General features: G+C 38.2%; 1 protein-coding gene and 1 long non-coding RNA gene across 3 annotated transcripts; one reads left to right on the forward strand and one right to left on the reverse strand.

The window, feature by feature from the left end:
• Positions 1–4: 4 nt before the first annotated feature.
• tlx3b (T cell leukemia homeobox 3b) lies at positions 5–9061 on the reverse strand. The gene is made up of 3 exons (XM_084104350.1): positions 8324–9061; positions 3072–3309; positions 5–2063 (listed from the first exon to the last, which is right to left on the reverse strand). Exons 1-3 carry the CDS (start codon positions 8763–8765, stop codon positions 1850–1852), a joined length of 894 nt encoding a protein of 297 aa, XP_083960476.1. The 5' UTR covers positions 8766–9061; the 3' UTR covers positions 5–1849.
• Positions 4428–6539, forward strand: LOC311076279. 2 transcript variants are annotated; one of them, XR_014604639.1, is made up of 8 exons: positions 4428–4651; positions 4960–5064; positions 5168–5273; positions 5382–5473; positions 5587–5669; positions 5775–5870; positions 5974–6082; positions 6385–6539. It is a non-coding gene; the product is annotated as an uncharacterized lncRNA (long non-coding RNA). The 2 variants fall into 2 exon arrangements; XR_014604640.1 differs by lacking the exon at positions 4960–5064 and having other exon boundaries at positions 4432–4651.
• Positions 9062–21341: the final 12280 nt, after the last annotated feature.

Here is a 21341-nt window from a genome sequence, read left to right on the forward strand (position 1 = left end):
TTGTTCATTGGTGCCACTGTGGTTTGCCATTTTGGCAGACAAGACATGGTTATCAAATGTTTCAAGGAATTTTTGAATACGTATATGTTGTTTAAGTTTAATCGAGTTTGATTATTTTAATGTATTTCTGTTAATATAGCTTTGATATTTTTATTATACGTTTAACATACCATATTAAATCTTAAATTCTCATTGGAAGGTTGCTGCTGTAGACTGACATAAGAGCATTTGCACATGAGAGCCAGCAGAGGGCAGTAAAACACCACCCTTTACAAATCGATTTCTAGGCCAGTTGAGCAACTGTAGAAGTGACGTCACTGCTGTAAATGTGGAAAGGAGCCAGGAATACATCCTGTGTAAATTATCCTGAGCATTGAGTCTGTAATATCACTGAAGGCTTTCTCAGATGACCCCGACTCAACCGTACACATCGCCAGTCAAACAGGCCCTGGCACAGGTCACTGCTAACCATCTATCCACAAAGAGCTGTGGCGAAACTCCACAGGTTCACCCTGCCGAGGCTTCGACAGCATCATACTGTAAGGAGTCTGTTAAATCACTTTATAATGGACACCCCTCCATTTACCCCCCACCCAGGCAGGCCTTTAAAACAGGTCAGTTCCTGAGAGTCAGCACTTTGGGAGGAGGGAGTTGGTTGCAGAGGGCATAAAGGCATTTTATGGTCCCACAGGATCCCGCATTTATCTGCTTGAGGACATAAGTGCTTCTTTGCTGTGGCAGGCATAATCGGCTGCAGCCAACTATACCAGGACTCTGTGTTTATTTGTCGATCAAGTTGTGTAGAACGCTAGGACCTCTGAAAGCAACACATTACTCTAGAGAAGAGTGCTGCCTAGGGATTTGGAATATGCCTCTTCCGAAAACATTAGGGGAATAGCAAATTAAGCAAAGCACACGTTTTGTGTTAATGCCAAAACAGAATGTTTATTACTTTTTTGTTTGCTATTTACATATTTATCAAATACAAAGTATAATAAAGAGTTTGGAATGCAACAGCACACCTACATCATATAGGGGCGTCTGACAAACCCTTGTTTCATCTGAATTGTTCTTTCTCTCTGACACACAACATTCAGCCATCGAAGTTAATGCTGAATAAATCGAACCGTTAAAGTATATTGCAACCGTATGACGTCATATGCCTCTCTTCTGGACGTTTCATGCGATTCCTCGTACGGTCGGGATGTGGTTTCATTAAAATAAAATAAATAAATAAAAAAAGTAGCTGGTTCCTTTAAACCCTTATAAAGATGAATATTTATATTCTACCCAGCCTTAAAAAAAAAGAAGTAAATTAGATTGATGATCGAAGAGCGTGTCTATTTGTGCGTGTTTGTGTCCTTTTACTTCCACAAATGGCCAGATTGGGGGCATGTTAGGTCGTGCAACTCACATTATAAATAATTAAATCATCATTACTTCCCTCTTCTGCATTAATCCTGTATTCTACAGTTCTGAGTGGTGGAGAAATTACACAGGGGGCAGAAGGGCAAATGAAAGGATGGAGGAGATGATCAGTGGATCTGTAAAAGGGTCAGCTGAGATGGCCTGTTGCTTTCTACAGGGTCACTTTGTCAATGAAACTGACCCTAATGGGGATACAAGTCTCTGTACGCACAGACACACGGCCATCGTTTATTCTGCAGAAGCTCGTTCGACGCAGAACCTTTTTATTTATATGGGTTTGCTCGCTGTTGGACGGCCGTAATTAGTTCCTCGCTTTTTTTTGCGGAATGAAATAGTCTTTCGGGACGGAGATAAGGTCAACCGACATCCCAGTCCATCAAAAAAAGAATGAGAATGTCATTTCCTTCTCGAGTTCCGGCGCTCATACGAGCGCGGTGACTCCTCCGAGCTTGCCGCTCTCCTCGCTCGCCCAAGGCTGGAGGTTCTGCAGGGCGAACAGTGAGGAGTTGTGGATGCAGAGCGGGTCTGACGGAACCGAATCAGTCAAAGACTTCTGGAAGGCATCGTGCTGGAGTTGAATCATCAGCCGGTTGGCCTGCTGCCGCTCTGCCTCCCTCTCCTCCGCCGTCTGCCGTCTGACAGGTGGGAAAAGAGACAGAGAAAATTAGAGGAGTGGAAGTTTTACATTTGCCACAGACTTGCTCATTTACTGCATCCATTCAGTTTCCTGAATCACAAACAGCTAGATGAAGCATTTAAGACTACAAGTCATCTTTGAAGAAACAAACCACCAACTGTGTGAATATTTTACCGACGTGTGGATTTGGATAGAATTGATCTAATTTTGTCGAAATTTTGAGAAGCACACAGCTGAAGGTTTCGAGGAAGTGTAATTGATTAATCAACCGAACCAAAAGGTGAATGTAGAGTTTATTTAAATATTAAATATTCGAACGGACCCTCCTCTTCTCCAAAGTGTGGCATGTCGTTAGTGTGTTTGCCTTAATTAATAATTCATACGTCTTTCTGACAACCCCCATTATTTTCCCATTAATTCTTACAGATATTACGGCCGTTAGTAGGTCAAATAAAAAATATATATATTTCAGGTCATTACAGACATTAAATTGGTAGATAGATAGATAGATAGATAGATAGATAGATAGATAGATAGATAGATAGATAGATAGATAGATAGATAGATAGATTCCTATGTATTCTTCTTCGTCTCTAGATAGATAGAGCCTATATTGTAAATACTGTATTACTTCTATGGTTCAAAAAGGCCTAAATTTAAAAAAGCCTGTCTTTAGTTTGTTACTTTTAGGGCAATCATTTATAAAATATACATTTCAGTCCATTCAATGATTTGATGTCCTTATTTGCAATTTCATCAAGTAAATTTGACTGTCATTTCAACCATTTCTGTTAGCGACTAAAAACAGGTTATTAAAAAAATCAGGACACCTATTTCACAGTATGTGTTATTGGACATTATCAGTGTCCAGACTCCAGACTAATGTTTAGAAAAATGTAATGGGAAATATTATTCTAGTGAAATGGAGTTCTTGTGCCTTTGTTCCTCTGATCATTTTATCTTCATCTCATGTTAGTATATACCTCACTTTCGTTCTCTGTCTCACCTCCACTTGGTCCTGCGGTTTTGAAACCAGGTTTTGACCTGGGCGTCTGTCATCTTCAGAGTTTTGGCCAAGGCTGCTCGTTCAGCGCTGGCCAGGTATTTCTGTCTGTGGAAGCGCTTCTCCAGCTCGCAGATCTGCACTCGGGAGAAAGATGTGCGGGGCTTCTTCCTCTTAGGTGGCGTGCGGTTCTGGTACGGGTGGCCGATACGCCGAGCCACGGTAAAGGGCGTCAGAGCCGCTGTGGTTTGAAGAAGGAAAGAAAAGCCACAGAGTGAGAGATGAGGAAAATCTGTCACACAGCTTACTGACCTCTTTCTATCACACTCAATCATTTTTCTTAGTAGATAAAAAAAAAGCATAATTGCAATCAGCCTTTTCAAGTTTTAAGATGCCTTTTAAAAATGCTATAAAAAGTATATTTTTAAGATACCTATTTTGTGCATCTGTTTTCAGGGTATATATTAAATCCATTTAAATGTAAAGACAGACTTGTCCAAGTCCCCGCAAAAATGGGTTGCATTACAGGAAATTTTAAATCTATTAGATGAAGAATGCATGCGCTTTTAATCTTTTATTATTTTTTTATGAAGGACTGTTAAGAAGTGAACACAGCAGATGTGCTGCATTAATCAGCCTAAGTTTCTAACTCTTGCTGAGTCAAAGGAAAACTGCGTTCATTATCATTTTAAATTACCTTCATGCACTATACCTTTTAGATGTCAAATCAGACATTGTGTTATTGATTGATAAATACTAAAAATCCCTCATAAATAGATGGATTGCGGATGCTCTTAGGATTTGTTGAGAGGCCTGTTACTCAGGTTACAAATAAGCTGTACAATAAAATCACACAAAATATATCCTATTAATGTTGCATCAAATACAAACAGCAGCTGTTCTCATATAATGACAGTAATTTCCCATATTGTTAATTTATTTATTACCTAAAAAACACAGAGCAGCAGATAGCGCCTGTTACCGCAGTTATAGTGGCAATATTAAAGCTGGTAAAATATTGATATGTCTTTCTAATGGAACAGCGTTCACCATTTACCCCAGAATAAAGAAAGCTGATGATCTATGTGACAGCTCTGAACTGTAAGAGTTTACATTCATATGCAAAACAGCGGTTAACTAAATATAACAATAACTCATTTACTTCCGTACACTGTAAAACCTAAGACTGAAAGTTACTAAACTAAATAAGTACATTTAACTTATTTTTTTTAAAAAAGTTAGTTTAACTTAATAAAATATGTGATATTAACTCAAAAACTGCAATGTATTAAGCAGAACTTAAACCGAATAAGTTATGAATAACCTATTTGTTATTTTAGCTTTTCAATTTTATTTTTCAAGAAATTACTTTTGTATAAGGAGATGAAATAAACACTTAAATAAATACATTTAACATTTTCTGCTTCATTTGAAGCCTACATTTAGGTCTCTCTACGGCGTTCTCCCTCACGCACCGGAAAACCCCGCGTATTTATTTCAATCTGCCCATCCCCCACAGCTCAGCTCACACACGAAGTAACTCGGAGTCGGAACAGAATGGCGGCCATGGAGAGATTTAACAGGTAAGCAGGGCAAAATCCTTCGTCCTCTTTAGAGCACTTGTACGTTTAACGTTGTATTGTCGTTACTCTTCATCTTAAGAAGACCGACTAGCTAAAGTAACGTAGGCTACTAACTACTGTAATAAGACTTAAGTTATGCCATTTGTGTCACGTCACAGAAATGCCAAGCCAACGCGACATTGCATTTAGCACTAACTTAGAGATTTTTTTTAATCAGTGGCAGTAAGTTAGTTGTACTGTGAGTACACGACAGTTTTGTCACTGGAACAGTAATTTATATGTGTGTGCGTTTTGTCACATTTTTACAGAGCGTGTCCCGCGCAAATTTGGATATTTATCAGTGAGGACGAAACTGACTGACTCCACTAGTGCTAACGTTAACCGTCATTCACACGGCAAAACTAAAGAAATAGGTAACGTTAATACAAGCTGACATAGGCTACTCTTTTATTTATTATGTTGTGAGTAAACCACAGAAGTGGAAAATTAATATTTTTTTGTGTTTTCTCATTTTAGCGTAAACAAACGTGTCCCGCGCAATTTTGGATATTGTGAGGAGACTAGCAGCTATAACGTTATCGTCCACCGACCGACATTTACCCGGCAAAAACTAAATAAAAAGGTAATACAAGCTGACCTATTTCTTCATTTATTATGCTGTGAGTAAACTTAAGTTTTTTTCAGTGGAAGATTAATTAATTTCTGTGTGTTTTCTCACATTTTTGCTTAGACAAAAGTGTCCCGAGCCATTTTGGATCATTATCAGTGATTGAGACTACCATCCACCGCCCGTCATTCACATGGCAACAACTGCAGAAATAGGTAATACAAGCTGACTTATTCCTTTATTTATTATGCTGTGAGTAACGTAAACCAATTTTTTGACAGTGGAAAACTAATTAATATTTTGTGTTTTTTCTCACATTTTGTCATAGACAAATGTGTCCTTTGGGCAATTTTGGATATCGGTGAGGAGACTATCAACCACCGACCGTCATTCATACGAAAAAAAAAAAAGGTAATACAAGCTGACATATTTCCTCATTTATAATGATGAGTAAACTACAGTTTTGTCAGTGTAAGAGTAATTCATATTTTTGTGTTTTCTCACGTATTTGCATAGACAAACGTGTTCCATGCAATTTAGGGTCTAGTGAGGAGACTGACTGACTATCCTCCACATCGACTGTCATTCACGTGGCAAAAATGAAAGAAAAAGGTACTACAAACTGACCTATTCTATTTATTATGCTGTGAGTAAATTACATTTTTGTCAGTGGAAAATGTATTAATTTTTTTTTTTTTTTTTTTTTTTTTCACAGTTCAAAATAGACAAACGTGTCCTGCGCATTTTTGGATCTATTTCAGTAAGAAGACTGACTGACTATCCTCCAGTGACTGTCATTCACATGGCAAAAACTAAAGAAAAAGGTAATTTCCCAGGGAAAGCAAGAACTGAGAACTGATAAGAATGTAAAATGTGCACCTTGAAATGCAATGCAAGTCATTTTGGATCTTGTCAAATCTAGTTGTACTGTCAATCTCAAAGCTCTTTTCCATTTTAGATGTGTTTGTGTGTTTTTATAGTGAAAACAAATGCTGCCGCTCAGTCTTTTTGCCACTTAGCCGACGGTGATGTCACGCATAACCTCTATTCTAGCATTTATGCTGTGAGTAAACCAGTTTTGTCAGTGGAAGATTAATGTTTTTTTTGTTTGTTTGTTTATTCACAGTTCGCCAGACAGAAGTCATGTGCAGTTTTGTATTTTGGACAGTGAGGAGACTGACTGACCATCTTTCACAACATTCATCACTGAGAACCTTTTGTAAAATAAATTATTTTTTTAATAAATACTATTAATAACTGCATCCTTTTCTTTGACCATTTCTTTATACCAGGGTTCCTCAAACTCGGTCCTGGAGGGCCACTGTCCTGCAGAGTTTAGCTTCAACACTGATCAAACACACCTGAGCAAGCTAATCAATGTCTTCAGGATCTCTAGAAACTCACAGCTAGGTGTGTTTGATCAGGGTTGGAGCTAAACTGTGCAGGACAGTGCACCGAGGACCGAGTTTGAGGAACCCTGCTTTATACCAATGTTTTTCCTTTGTCTTATAAAACTTTATTAATTTGAGTTTAATCAACTTAAATCATTTACCGCAATCGGTTTCCTAAAACCATTTGAGTAGCTATATAGTTGTTATGACTTGATTAGATTTATTAAATGAACTCAAACCAGTTAGTTTAAATGGTTTAAATTACTTTAAAAGTTTAATGGAATGAACTTAAAATATTCAAGTTACATATACTCAAAATGAATGACTAAACGAACACTAAATTATGAGTGAATATGACTCAATATATATAAGTTCACAATACTCATATGTATTTATTTTAAAACTTAAATGGTTTGCCGCAATTAGTTTCCTTAATCGGTTTGAGTTGAGTTAACTTGTTGGGTTTTACAGTGTATTTATGTTGCACGTTTGGTAGATGTTCAATAGCCTACATGTTTGGAAAAATAGCCTTTATATTCCCATATTTTCACCTAATTAAACGGTTTATTCAAATAAAACAGGCTATATCCTATTTCAGACGCCTTATAAATTTTTTGTATCGTTTTAACGATTAGATAATAAAATATTAAAATTTGAAGGCGCTTGAAGATGAAATTGTTACTCATAATACAACGTAGATTTTAAAAATAATAATAAATCTTTATGCCGAACTTAAGCTGAACGTGTTGAGCTGTTGACTTTTCTTTTAATTTCACTCATAAACGGTTCAGGTGTTTCCCGCTCTTCAAGGTCAAATAAAACTAAAACGAGCTCTTCATCAACATCCATTCATTCTGTCTAATACTTATTGTATTGAAACCTTCATCAATTCATCCTTATGATTCTTTCACAAGCAAACATGCAACAGCATCACAGTTTTCACAGCTAAAATAACAAGATTTTTGTGCATTTATTCTATTTTGGGGAACATGTATATTACGATAACCATAAACTAATACGTCAATCTTTAAACATTATAAACTACTCGATGAATCCGTAGTTTGTTAATATGAATATATATTTAAAAAGTATTACCTAATTGTTCAAATGTACTTTAATAATAGCTGAAGCATAATATAGGCCTCATATAATAGGCTCAATGTTATTACTAATGTAAGCTGTTATTATCATCAATGAACATGTAAAAAAAATGCTTTTCTATTTTAGTTATTCACTTTTAATGATGCCGTCCTATAAATTAAATTTAAATAAAAAATAAATACATTTAAAACAAGAAAACACACACACACAAACCAGAGAGTAGTTTGTTTAGGCTACTAAAAGCAGAAATTATGGTTTTGCATTTCATAAGTTGTGTGACTGCTTGACGTTTCTTCTGTCAAACAACATCTAGCCTACAAACCACCGCCATTTCAAAATACATCACAAATAGCCTATGTACATAACATAATTCATAACATAATTCGTTTAGCGCTTGGGCTTTTTACGGTTATATGTTTGTCTTATTGTTATAGGCGCAAATGGTGAACTTGAGTGATTTTTGTTTTCTCAGTCAATTTACAATGTCCTGATTCGGACATTTCAAACACACGAGGAGCTTTTTGTTAGAAACACGAAAGGAACCGATCGAAAGAATAGGAGTATTTTATTTACCTGCAAATCTGTCTTTTGCGAAGCGCTGACTGCTGTCCATCCAGGGAAAACTGAGACTCCCAAGTCCGGGCACCGCGCTGGCCATGGGTGGAGGCACGGCCGCGGTCAGGGGCCTGTGAGCCGGGACCCTAATCACTCCTCCGGGTGCAAGGGTCAAGTTCACTCCGTATGGACTGGATTCCTCATATGGTGAAGCGATACCGTGAAACGTGCCGGTTAGTGTCGTGTACGGCGTTGCGCTCGCTCCCGTTGGGCTGCCGAGATGGTAACCGCCTCCGCTCGCGCTGCTGCTACTCTCGGAACTATTCCTGCTCGAGTTCTGCTGTGACTCTTGATCGGTGCCGCTGAGAATCTGGTCAATGCCGAAGCTGATGGGTTCATGTTGGGTAGGTTGTGATGTTTGACTAGTGCCACTTGGGCTGGAGCTTGAGGCTCGGTCCATCCTCACCACCCGAACCTTTTCCAGTGGGTTTATTCCACAGACAATTTCTGACTGCCCTGGAATTGCACAATTGGAAAACTCTGCCTCGATGAGTAAGGGAATCCCTAGTAATATCTACTTTGTGATGTATTACTCCTCGAGATTCAATTCTTGACTTAAGATGGCTTGGACGCATTCGTCTGTGGGTGAAAAGTTTTTGGCACGAGGACTTGGCAGATTTCTGGCACTCTCTCTCTCCACTGGATCCCTGCACGAGGCTCTTGAGCTCTTCTCTTCACTGATTGGACAGCGCTCAATCTCCCTCTCCTTATTGGCTTTCATTTTGTTACAAGTCACAAAATATTGTGACATCATTCTTCAAAATGCAGATAATTTACTTCTCAGTTTTTGTATTGGTCAAGTTGTATCTCTTTATTATGGACATGCTGACATCAGCATGTCATCATTAGCTCTTTAAATATTTGAGTTTTAATAAAGATTCTACCGTGGCCTCGTGTGGAAAATAAAGTGTTCATCAACTGTATTATTGGCCATATATGGCCCTGTCTGTTTATAATGCAATTTAATCAGATGAGATGAGGAAAGCATAATTTGATGAATTTTTTAACCATCTGTTCTAATGAGAAACTTAAAAACGGCGAGCTAAAACAAGGGACGCTTATTATCATTTACGCTTTTAAATGAAAAATAATCGAATTTTTATATCGCCTCCAGCAATCAGATGAGTGCTTTTGACCTTAAAGCTGCCCTCAACCTTTTTTTTCTAATATGTCAATCAACTTTAGACTCGTTCTCGGCTTTATTGGATGAAGAGAAACAAATTAAATATCCTCTTTATTTATTATGTCCATGGGGCAGTTGGAATGTGGGAATAGGTCGTGTATTGTTCATATAAAATTAGCCTATATCATATCAAGATATAGGAAAATATAAAATATATAGTAATGATAATAATAGGCTACGTCTATATAAATAAATATAAGTATATAATAAGAAATAATATGAACAATTTTCATTTTTGCTGTTCAATTTAGTCGCTGTTAATAGCCTACTATTAAAATTCGGATTTATTTTATTAATCATGTTAATTGAATGGTCTTGCACATCTTGTTTTTGTTGCGTGTTTATGGAGAGCCTATATGCAGCGCTTTCATATATTACTCATAAATGTTACAAAAATTAAACAGTCTGAGACTCAAAAGGATTCAGCAAAGAAAATTTAGCAATGGTTTATGTCCGAGATACAGAGTATAGCCTATCATTTGACAACAATGGTAACATAACATTGCACATCATCTCACAAGTTAAAACAAATTAACTTATAATGCAGACAGAATCTTACTTTTTTTAAAGTGTTCTTAAAGCCACGTCAATTATTTTGTTTCTGTTCAAATTTTCTGAAATGTTATACTAAATTTAGTTCATTATAATTAGCACATGTTAATATCTTTTGAGATGCTCTTTAGCTAGTTGTTGCATCCGGAAAGCGTTTGACAGCTGTGCGCCTAAAGGAGCCATGCAGTGTCGGCGCTCGGAGAGCTGCACTCCCATGAGCTTATTTAATCGAGAGTGTTGGGACACCCGATCTTCTGACAGCGGATCTAAGTGGTTCCTTGTAATCTGCCACGTAAAAATGATTATGCTCTTTTGGCCTGGCCGCCGCGTTTGATTAGCTTCAGGGGGTGGGAGCTGGTGTGGAGCAAATCCGTTTACTTTGAAGTAGTTGATATTTTAATAGACCATTAGTGAGTGCTGACGCTAAAAAGCCCCGTTCCCCCGGGAGCTCGGCCCTCGTCCAGCGGCTGAAGACGCTTACGTCATTCCCGTGATGCTTGTCGTTGACCCATGGTCACCGTTTCGATAGATAGATAGATAGATAGATAGATAGATAGATAGATAGATAGATAGATAGATAGATAGATAGACTGTAAAAAATGATATGATCAATAAGTTATGATAACGTGTTTTTGCTTTGCCTGAACTAATCAAAATAAGTTAAGCAATTTTCAACTTTTTTTTTGTTTCTACAAGAGAAAACTAATTTTCTAAGTCAGTTTAATGCAATTTAAGTTGAAATGACTTAAACATCCAAGTTGATTGTAGGCTACGTAAAAATGTAAGGCAGCAACTTGTTTACAGTGTAGATAGTCACATAAAAATAACGCTCATAAAAACTCTCATAAATAGTAGGCTACGATATTTTATTTTTCTATTGCTATGTATTCTTCTTCTTCTTGTTATTATTATGATTATTATTATTATTATGTACAATAAAAACATATATGTTTGTAAGTTGAAGCACTTTTTTTTGCATTTTTGTAGGCCTAGTTCAATTAAATGTTTTGCATGGTCTAAAATCAACGTTAAAAATGTAACCATTTCTTTCTTTCTTTTTCTTTTTTTTGTGGGTGTGTATAAATTCCATTCATCACTATGGGACACAAACGGTTTCACCTGGCAGGGCGCTCGGACCTACTTCTTATCTTTGACCCGTGCAAACAATTTAGCAGCCGGGAATCAATAGATTGATGAAAACTGAATTAAAAGCGTGAAATCCCTCGCTCAAAGAGCAAATAAAGGAATGGTTGGCGGATTGTTGGAGTAATTACCGGGATCTGCATATGAGCGGGCGCGCGTGCCACCCTGCCTCCGGCGCTGTTTTTATTGCGCGTGTCTGCCGTTATCAATTCTGCCGAACATTTTAAATGGGAGTCTGGCAGCCCGCAGTATAAAAGCGCTCGGATAATATGCAAAAAGACGACGCTGCTTTTGAATAATAAATGACGCACTTTTATAGCGGCTTTAAAACACCTGTGATGCTACGATATGAAAAGACCATGATAAGTAATAGTGCATTTAAAAAGGATCTAGTATGTTTTTATTACTATATTTTAAAAAGCATAGAGTGAGAGAGACGGCGGGAAGGAAATGGGCTGAATGAGGAGGGGCTGGGAGCCAGAGAGATATCTGTATTATTGCAATAAAAGCCAAGAAAAAGTGAAAGGCGCCGAAATTCCCTCCCAGCGAAATACCCTGCTTAATGAAAGTTTAGAGTCTCTCTCTATCTCTCTGCCCATGAAATATTCACTCAAATGTTATATAAAGCTCAGCGCCTAATGTCCTTTATGGCTTTTCTTTGTTTTTCTGCTTGTTGTTCTTGCTTATTATTCTTGGGCTGTAATAGAACTCCTTTTAATTTAGTTGTACATGGTGCGTAATCTGCATGCGCCTTTCTTTCTTTTTCTTTCTTTCTTTCTTTCTTTCTTTCTTTCTTTCTTTCTTTCTTTCTTTCTTTCTTTCTTTCTTTCCATGCACCACAGAGGAATTGCATGTGCATCACCCTCCTGAAATGACAGTAAAACGTGTACGTTCGGTTTCTGTGTAAAATGTGTATTTGTATTTGATTTTTACAGTCATGTTGATGTATGCTTACACTGACCCATTTTGTGCAGTTCAACACATTGGAAAGTTTTTTTTTACCCTACTCTCTGCTCATCATATTTCTAATTAAACATGAGCTTGTGTGGAGGTTATATGAAATTAAACAAGAGGACCTGCTGATTATGATGCTAATTCTGTCTTTTAAGATCATTGTCTGCCACAATTGTGAGAGTGGCCAGCAAAAACACTATTTGTTTATATAGTTATTCACCTGATGTATTATACTGTTGTATTTTATTTGCTGTTCCTTTTTGTTTCTATTCTGAATTAAACAGCTTGAAATGAAATGAGCATGGTGGGTTGTGATGGGATTGGGAATGGCATTATGATTATTTGAACACCACAATAAATTATAAATTAATCCACAAAATCTCCCCATAAATCGTTAGTATTATATCTCTAGGCTATTACAATCTACTGGCAGTAGGTAGGTTGTAACAACAGCACTTTTTGTACCTGACATTAATTTACACAGTTTAGACACAGAATTTTTTAACTACTTTAATATACATCAGATAAATATGGGAATAATATGTAAAAAATATCAGACACACATAGCACAAAAAACACTAAGTAACAGAGTTTGAGTGTAACACTTTCCTGTCTCCCTAATTGATTCATGTCATTGAGTCTTCAAAATTACTGAATGCAGATACACACATTTTTACTCTGTTTGTCCCCATGAATATCCAGCTGACAAATTTACAGCTATCCAAGCTTCACAACACGATTGAATAAGCCCCCGAAATGAGCAGATTCTGCCAAACTAAGATGCATTGCTTGATCAATATAAGACTAAAGACCATGTACTGTAATACACATCAATTCTTCTGAATAATCTTAGCAGTCTGTATGTTGTAATATACAAGACAGATTAATACATTAGTTTTAACATGCCAGACATATCATTTTCTGCATCTAACATCTTTTTTCTATTGTATTATTCAGCTTACAATAATTATCATTCCTTGTCTTTCTCAACTTCTTGCTGTTATTAATAATCTGCAGTGTATGGTAATATGAACCTGTTTATCTGTATAGAAAAGCAGCTGAATCAGGAAAGACCCCCTACCGTGGGACACTGTAAACAGAAGCAGATCTCTCTGTGTGTGTTTGGGGGGGGGCACTGCCACAGGCTTTTGCTTTTAGAGATCTCAGAAACTGCTCCTGATTGAGGAACCTGGAAAAAAAATGAGCAAGAGAGAGAGAGAGGGAGTGTGCAACGCACAGCTGTTTAAGACAATAGAGCAGGCTTTAGTGTAACCTGCTCACTGGGAGCATTTCAGCAACAAAGAGCCAAAGAGGAGTTGCCCCAGGGAGGAAATGGATAGCCTCTCTCTCCCCCTCCTCTTCCAGAGCTCTCTCGCTCACTCGCTTTGGTTCACACAGACACAAGTGCATCTCTGTGCTTCATTATTGCTCAGTGTTCAGATGAGCTACGCTCCATTGAGTGAAGAGATGGAGAGAGTTTAACACACCACGCTGTGTAGAAATGAGCCGCAATCGGAAGTGCTCCTCTCCATGTGTATGTTTGACTGGACCTTGTTTGATGTGATGCAAAGATTGTGGTCTTGTAAATGCTTCACTATGGCCGTTTAGTGTTTCCACATTCTGTCTGTCTTGATGAGCTTTATGAGTAATATAAAACAGTTTCTGCCCATCTAATTCACAAACAAAATCAATCTAATCCAGCTGAAGTATTTTTGTTTGCTTGTTTTAATATTCTAAGATAAAATATTGTATTATTATTAGCATTGATTTAATATTTATTGTTACATTTGATAAGAACATAATATTATATATTATTATTAGTGCTGTCAAATCAATGAATTGCGATTTAATCACATCTAACATAAGTTTGTTTACATAATATATGTGTATATTATATATATATATATATATGATATATATATATATATATATATATATATATATATGTCTCTGTGTGTGTATATACTGTATATACACACACACACACACACACACACACACATAGTATAATAATATATACACACACATATATTATATAAACAAACTTATATATTATTTGCGATTAATCGATTTGACAGCACACCTTTTCCTATACTATTTTAATGTCATTTCAATATTTACATTTCTTTTCTTTTTAAAAATATACATATATTTACATTATTTCCTTTGCATTAATATATTTTATAATATCAAACATTTTTATATAATTTTAATGTTTCAATTGCCATTCATATATATATATATATATATACAAATACATATACTCTCGCCTGGACCAATGAAGTAAACATCAATGAGAGTCATTTGAGGATCACAGAATGTCATCTAAAACATTACCAAATCAGATCCCCATTGATCTAACAGGTTTGCAGGTAAAGTCGTCATCAGAAAGGGCAGAAGTGCTCGCTGAACATGGAAAGCAGATTAACATTGTGTGTGCCGGAGGGGACGCTGGATCTGAGGCATGTGGAGAGCAGAACTGCTTCTCTGATGGTTGAGTGCGAGGCTCTGTTTTGCTTTAATGGAAAATGGGGGGGGGGGGGTTGGGGGGGCGAGGGGAGGGGGGTCGTGTTTGAGGGGGTCAGCTGCAGGAACCATTGCAAGAGTTTGACTTCTTTAGCCTGGAGAACAACTTTTGTTGGGACACTTGATGCTAAACCTTACAATCGCCTAAACCTGCTCTGAATTCACCTTCAGTGTGTTTATTTTGCTTCTTCCTACAGCTGCATTGTGTTTTCCTCTTCATATGTGTGTGTAGGCCTACATGCTCGTGCGTGTGTGTGTTTTGCGCGTGTGTGGTGTCGGTGTCAGCCTCGCCGTGAATCGTGTCAGAGACACTCAATAAAAGGCGATTATGCAGTGTGTCGCTGTGCCTCTCTTTGTCTTCCTAACGACTGGCTTTTGACCTTCTCACCCTGCCTGCTGCCTGCCGGCGGGACGGGAGCGAGCGAGGACCAGCTGCCACCAGTCTTACTGCCCCGCTCGTTGGCAGAGACCCTGCTCCTCCCAGCACGCTGGGCCCTCAGGGTGGAGCAAGCTGTTGAGCCACCAGTCTCCCTGCTGTCCCACCTGCCCTACACACATTTATACATACACACACACCGTCTCTCAGCACTGCCCGAGGCTTTCGCTGTCTCCTCCTATGTCTCATCCATCTCCGCTCACTTCCAGTCCGCTCATTTTATGTTTTGTCGCTTTTGGGGGGGGGGGTTAGTTTTAGTGCTATTTTCTTTTAGTAGCAATAGTTGTTTTTCCCTCCAAGCTGTTTTCGTCTGTTTACAGAGTTAACTGTCAGTTTTAAGTTACATTAGGTGGTGACATACTTGTAGCGCGGTTTATAGACTCTTCTACTGGTTTGAGGGTGTTTATAGGATTTTCTATTAATGTTGTTTGCTGTCTCGAGTATGTGTGTGTGCTGACATCCAACATGAGGCTACTGGGGGATTTAAGAGATAACAGTGCTTGTTATGGACATTTTACAGTGAGATTCAATTAGGTAGCATTAGCATTAGCATTAGCATTAAGTGTCATGGAATAACCATGAAAAACATGTTTTACAGCATTTATTAATCTTAAGATACTTTTATTTTTTTATTGTTTATTCATGTTTGTTCATACTACATGAATTCAGCCTAATTTGAAATGCTACAAAATGCATTAGAAAATGTTCGATTTGGCATTAATCTACACTGATAAATGCTTTAAAAGTATTCTAAGTTCACCCAAAAATGAAAATACATTTACTCACCAGTATGTCCTTCCAAAACTGTACATGACTTACTTTCTTCTGTGGAACACACACACACACACACACACACACACACGTTGTGTTTTCATGTTTTATGGGGATTTTCCATAGATATAATAATTGTTATACTGTACAAACCGTATATTCTATCCCCTAACCCTAAATATGCTCATCACAGAAAACGTTCTGCATGATTTATAAGCTGTTGTCCTCATGGGGACCAAAAAATATCCCCACAAGGTCAAGAATTTCAGATATTGCCATCTTTGACATTTTGTAGGGTTTACCAGGCCACATACACACAGACACACAAAATCATTTGAGGAACTGATATTACTCATACAAAGAAAGCCAGTGGGGTCCAAAAGAACATTAGACCCCTCTCACTTTAATATGGACAAAAAACAGTGAGATTATTATTATTATTATTATTATTATTATCAACAAGTAAGTCAACATGTATAATGCAGGAATTAATTAAGTGATTATTTTCTCATTACTACCTTAATAGCTTCTACATATTTCAACCAAATTAAAAATATATGCTATATAGTAAGTTTTAGCAATGTCCACAAACGCTCATGCAAACCAGCAGCACTCCTCGTGAGCCAAACCAATGGACACACACACACACACACACACACACACATACACTCAGAGAGGGTTCTTTCTGCTCTTTTCTTTCTGACATCTCCATGATGGATGGCTTTCAAACACACACTTTATGAGCTGAGCATTCATCTGGATTCACAGCATCCACAACCAGATTTATCTGGGACGTGTATGAATGTGTGTGTTAGTGTGTGTGTGTGTGTGTGTGCACGCGCATGTGTGAACCGAATGTGAGAAAGAAAAAAAAAACTGGGTAGCGACAGAGAAACAGAGTGAGGTGTGGGGGAAAAAAATGCATATGTGCTTTTCATCCATTCTGTGAGCTTTTTTGTCTGAAATCTCAGATATAACGTTCATTCAGAATTATTGCGAATTTTAAATGAGAAAAAAAACACAACTAATTAGATTTAGAAGATTTCCCCACAAGTGTCAATCAAAGTTGTGGGCGGAGCTCCACGTGGCCAGCGGAGTTCGTAATGAAGGTGTCCTGCAAGTTGACTTAAGTTTGGAAGAGGACTGTCAGGACAGAGGTTTGGAATTCAGTTATTCTCTCTCTTTCTCCCTCTCCTCCTGTCTCTCCCTCTCTCTCCCTCCCTCCACCCCACTTTTCAGAGCGATTAACGCCCGGAGGATAAGACAATAAATCCTGGCCGCGCTGAATGAACGCCATTCATCATATTCATTTTCCTGTCGATACAATTATGAAAAGCCTCTGGCCTTTCTCTCTTTCTCTGGAACTCAATTCTGCTCAGGGAAAACGCAATTAGTGTGAGAGTAGGAGAAGGCTATCTTCAACTCCCTCTCCTCGATTCATCCCTTTCTCCATCCCTCTGTTGCTTCAACTTTTCCCGTTTCTGAGCGAGGAAGAGGTTGGGAGTTGAGAAGTTGCCCTCTCTCTCAGTCCATCTGCTCCATGCGGTCTGTAGTTGGAACACAGACTGACACCTGCTGGTCAGCGTCTCTGTCGACTCTGAGGCAAAGACGTTATTGATTTATCATTATATGTGTTTATAAAGCACTACCCGGGCCGACTGCACTCGGGTTGTGTATGTGTGTGTGTTCAAACAAGAGTGCAGGAGTTTTGTAGATGATACATGTGCTTTTATAATACACACTGTATCATACTGTACCTCGCTTGATGTATAAGCCTGCTCGAGAGGAAAATAAATTTCCATTGCCGTGAACGTGTGTTATTCCAGTTTCAATGTAATGTTTCTATTTGAGTTAGAGACGATGACAGTGTGAACCATAAAGTGGAATACGTGCTGCACTGTGAATACATCATGGTATTTTATGAACATGCTAAAATATCATTTACCCTCTCTGAGCAGCACTGAGGAATAGATTAGCTGAAATAGAGAGGGAGATTCTCGAATCCCATAATGCTTTTAAAAACATGCTTTTCGCTATTATTGTTGTACGGAGAGAGCGAGAAAAGTACATGGATGTGGGCAGGGGGAGGAAGGAGTGTACAGGTGAATGAGAACAAGAGGGAGAGATAGAGCTACTTTATGAACGCACGAGAGAGAAGAGGAGAGCAATAAGGTGAGTAACCAGCCCTGCGGCCCTATGCTGCCAGACTATTTAAAAGTTATTAACACACATCTTTAAAATGTAGAGCCAAAAGAGAGAGCCAGGAAGATGGACGGAAAACAACAACACTGTTAGAGGATCCGCATGGATGGATGGATGAATGGATGATTGAATGGACAAGAGCAGTGCATTAGATGAGAGAGAGAGAGAGAGAGAGAGAGAGAGAGAGAGACAGGCCAGGTGTGGGGCCAGTCGTCCTCTGTGGGTCTCTCCCCCCGTCAACCCCCACCCCCCCTCCTGGTGCTAATTGATTCTGGCTGCTCTGAGCTGATTAGTGTGAGGACTCATGGGGTCTGGAGGCTAAAGCCAGCTGTCCCAGAGCAGTGTGTACCCCACCACCCACCTGCGGCACTGACGCCCCCTATTGGAGCGGCAGTGTACTATCAGAGTAAAAGCGAAGGGAGGGGTGGGCAGGGAGTGGACAAGTGATACAACACTCTTAATGTAATTTTGATTGCCTTCAGATGCTGGATTCAGAGTAATTAGTTAATAGGTAATTAGTAATTATTGTGTACTTGGCAGATTAAGTGCTTGAAGCTGCGATGTGCTGATGTGATGAGTCTCGGCGGTGAAGCACCATGTCTACACATCCTGAAGTCAAAAAATGTCTGTGCTGAACAGACCGTAGCCGCACCACCCAACAAATCATTCCTCGAATTTCAAAGGGGAACGACATTTAACGGGAATTGTCAATATAATTATGCCTCGCAGAAAATAAGTGTCTTTTGGATTAATAGTGTTTAAACAAAACTCTGTGATATACTTGTAAAATGTAAAGTGCTAAATAATTGCAATGCGAATGTTTTGTCAATACAGTACCCGTCTAATGGAAAGCACTCAAGCAGCCTACTGTTGCTCCCGAATGCGACAGCAGGGATGATTACAAAACCCGGAAACGAGTTAGCATTTAGCACTTCCGGTTTAATCGTCCTGAAGTTAAATGCTGCATCCGAAATCAAATACTTCCCAAGTATATAACATGTGAAAAACAGAGTAGTATGTCCGAATACATATTATTCGAAAAACAGTACCAAAAATTACTCGGATGACCTACTTCTGGCGAGATTCTTAAGTGTGCATATGATGGACACTTTACTATCCCATGAGGCCACGGGAGAGGATTTGTGAATGGAGGTGATGCGATGCAACTGACGGGGTCAGGTCACATGAGGCCACGGGAGAAGCCTAATAATGACTTAACATGGTGGATGTACATCTACGTACATTCTAACGGTCGCAAAGTTCATATTTTCAAATTTCAGATGCACAGAAAGGGTTTTTTGAATGGGTTTTTGATTAAATGCTTGAAATAAGGTCTGTGGTGAACACAAGTGTAACCGGTCTTTCTCGCCTTGCTCCGAGCGGGACTCGAACCCTGGTCTCTGGCGTGGGAGGCGGTCGCTCTAACAAGGAGGCTAAAGATTGCAGCCTCCAGCATCAGTTGCTAGCGCGCCTCCTGAGATCAGAGGAGTGAGGTTTACACACACAGCTCTTACTGGCCTATGACAGTTACACAAGATATTTTCATGTTTTTTCTGTCGATTCTGTCAATTAAATTTATGCTTCAAAATGCATAAAAAAATAAAGAAGTAAATAAATGCAAATTTGTGCAAACTAATAAATAGAACATTACATAGTTAGTGTAAAAATACAAAATAGAATTGTATTTGGTCTCTCTTTTTTACGTAATGTTTATTTAACCAGGAAAATTAAGTGTAATAGGGACATAAATTTTAATATATATATGTGAGGACCCACCGCACACCACTGGTGTGTATGTATATATATATAAATGCATACTTTTTGACTTTGAGCATTTTAAGCACCCTAAATACACCTCAATTTGTATCAAATTTTAGAATTGATTTATGCTAAAACAGTTTACATTAATAAAGCACCACACTTGCAAGGTAAATAAAGATATGCTTAAATATTTTAAGATAATTTTTCAAAAAAAAAATTTCCCTCCTTACCAGAGCTGTAGCTATGAATTCAGTGCCTCTGTGTGTGTATAATGTATATCCTTCTGGGCCCCTTACATTAAAAATAAATAAATAAATAAAAAAATTCCTGTGACCCTTCTGGGCCACTAGAATAATTCCAAACTTTCAGTGGATAATCAGCACTAATTCAACCCAGAACCCAATAGTTTAGATAAACTGAAGTTCTGAATCTTTTTTTTTATTTTTATCTAATATATGAGGTGTATGCTGGTTGATCTTACATAAACCCATCATTTGCAAAGAACAAAAAAAGAAGGAAAATAAAGGAATATAAACTGTAAATAAAGAGCTGAATAAGTGTAAATATTGTTGTATGATATCTAAAGAAAGTGAAAATATGTGTTTCAATTCATATTTTCACCTCTCAGGTAACTGGCAACCTAACATAAATTCTCATCTTCAGTCGTTTGAAATGTGGGTGTATACAGATTGACTATTTGTTAATGTTTGCCCGCTATGATTAAGAGACAAAGTTGTGTATCGTCGTACCCGTCTTTGTGTGCGCATAAGTATGTGTGTGAGCGCGTATGTTTGTGTGTGTTTGGTAATTGGCTGTATATTAAAGATAGTTGTGATCCTGCCCTCTCTAACACAGCAATAAAGCTCACTTAGAGTGTTTTATTAAAAACAGCCAGCGAGAGGGGGGAGGCGGAGGGACGGGGTGGCAGAGACGTAACAACACAAAAATATTGGACTTTTTCCTGTATCATTTTTTGTCTTTAAAAAGTCCAAATGACCACTCAAATTGGGTAGTGCATCATTTTCTGTCACACAGCTGAAAGCATGGCAGACAGTTCTAATTCATCATTTTGGTGATTTAATAGCTGAGAAATATATTAAAATAATAAAATGTGGGCTGAAATGCCCTGGATTTGCAGTGATAAATAGCCCTCTCTGGCCTGATCGGATTAGTTGCACTAACAGATATATTGCGGTCAGGATTCACGCAGGCACGCACGATTGTTTTCCAATAAAAAGTTGCATATTAAATTCCAACACAGAAAAGGAGGGGAGAGGCCCTTCTATCTACAAACCCTCCAGAAAAAGAGATGGAGGGGAAAACGAGAGAGATGAATGTAGAGAGGGAATAAGGGATTTTAAGTGTTACACCGATACCATCCGGAGATATATTGCCAGAGCCGAACCACCACAGCCGATAAGTAAGCTACTTAAACTTATTTATCTGGA

Source organism: Abramis brama (genome assembly GCF_963993115.1).
Source record: "Abramis brama genome assembly, chromosome: 25".
Taxonomy (NCBI): Eukaryota; Metazoa; Chordata; class Actinopteri; order Cypriniformes; family Leuciscidae; genus Abramis; species Abramis brama.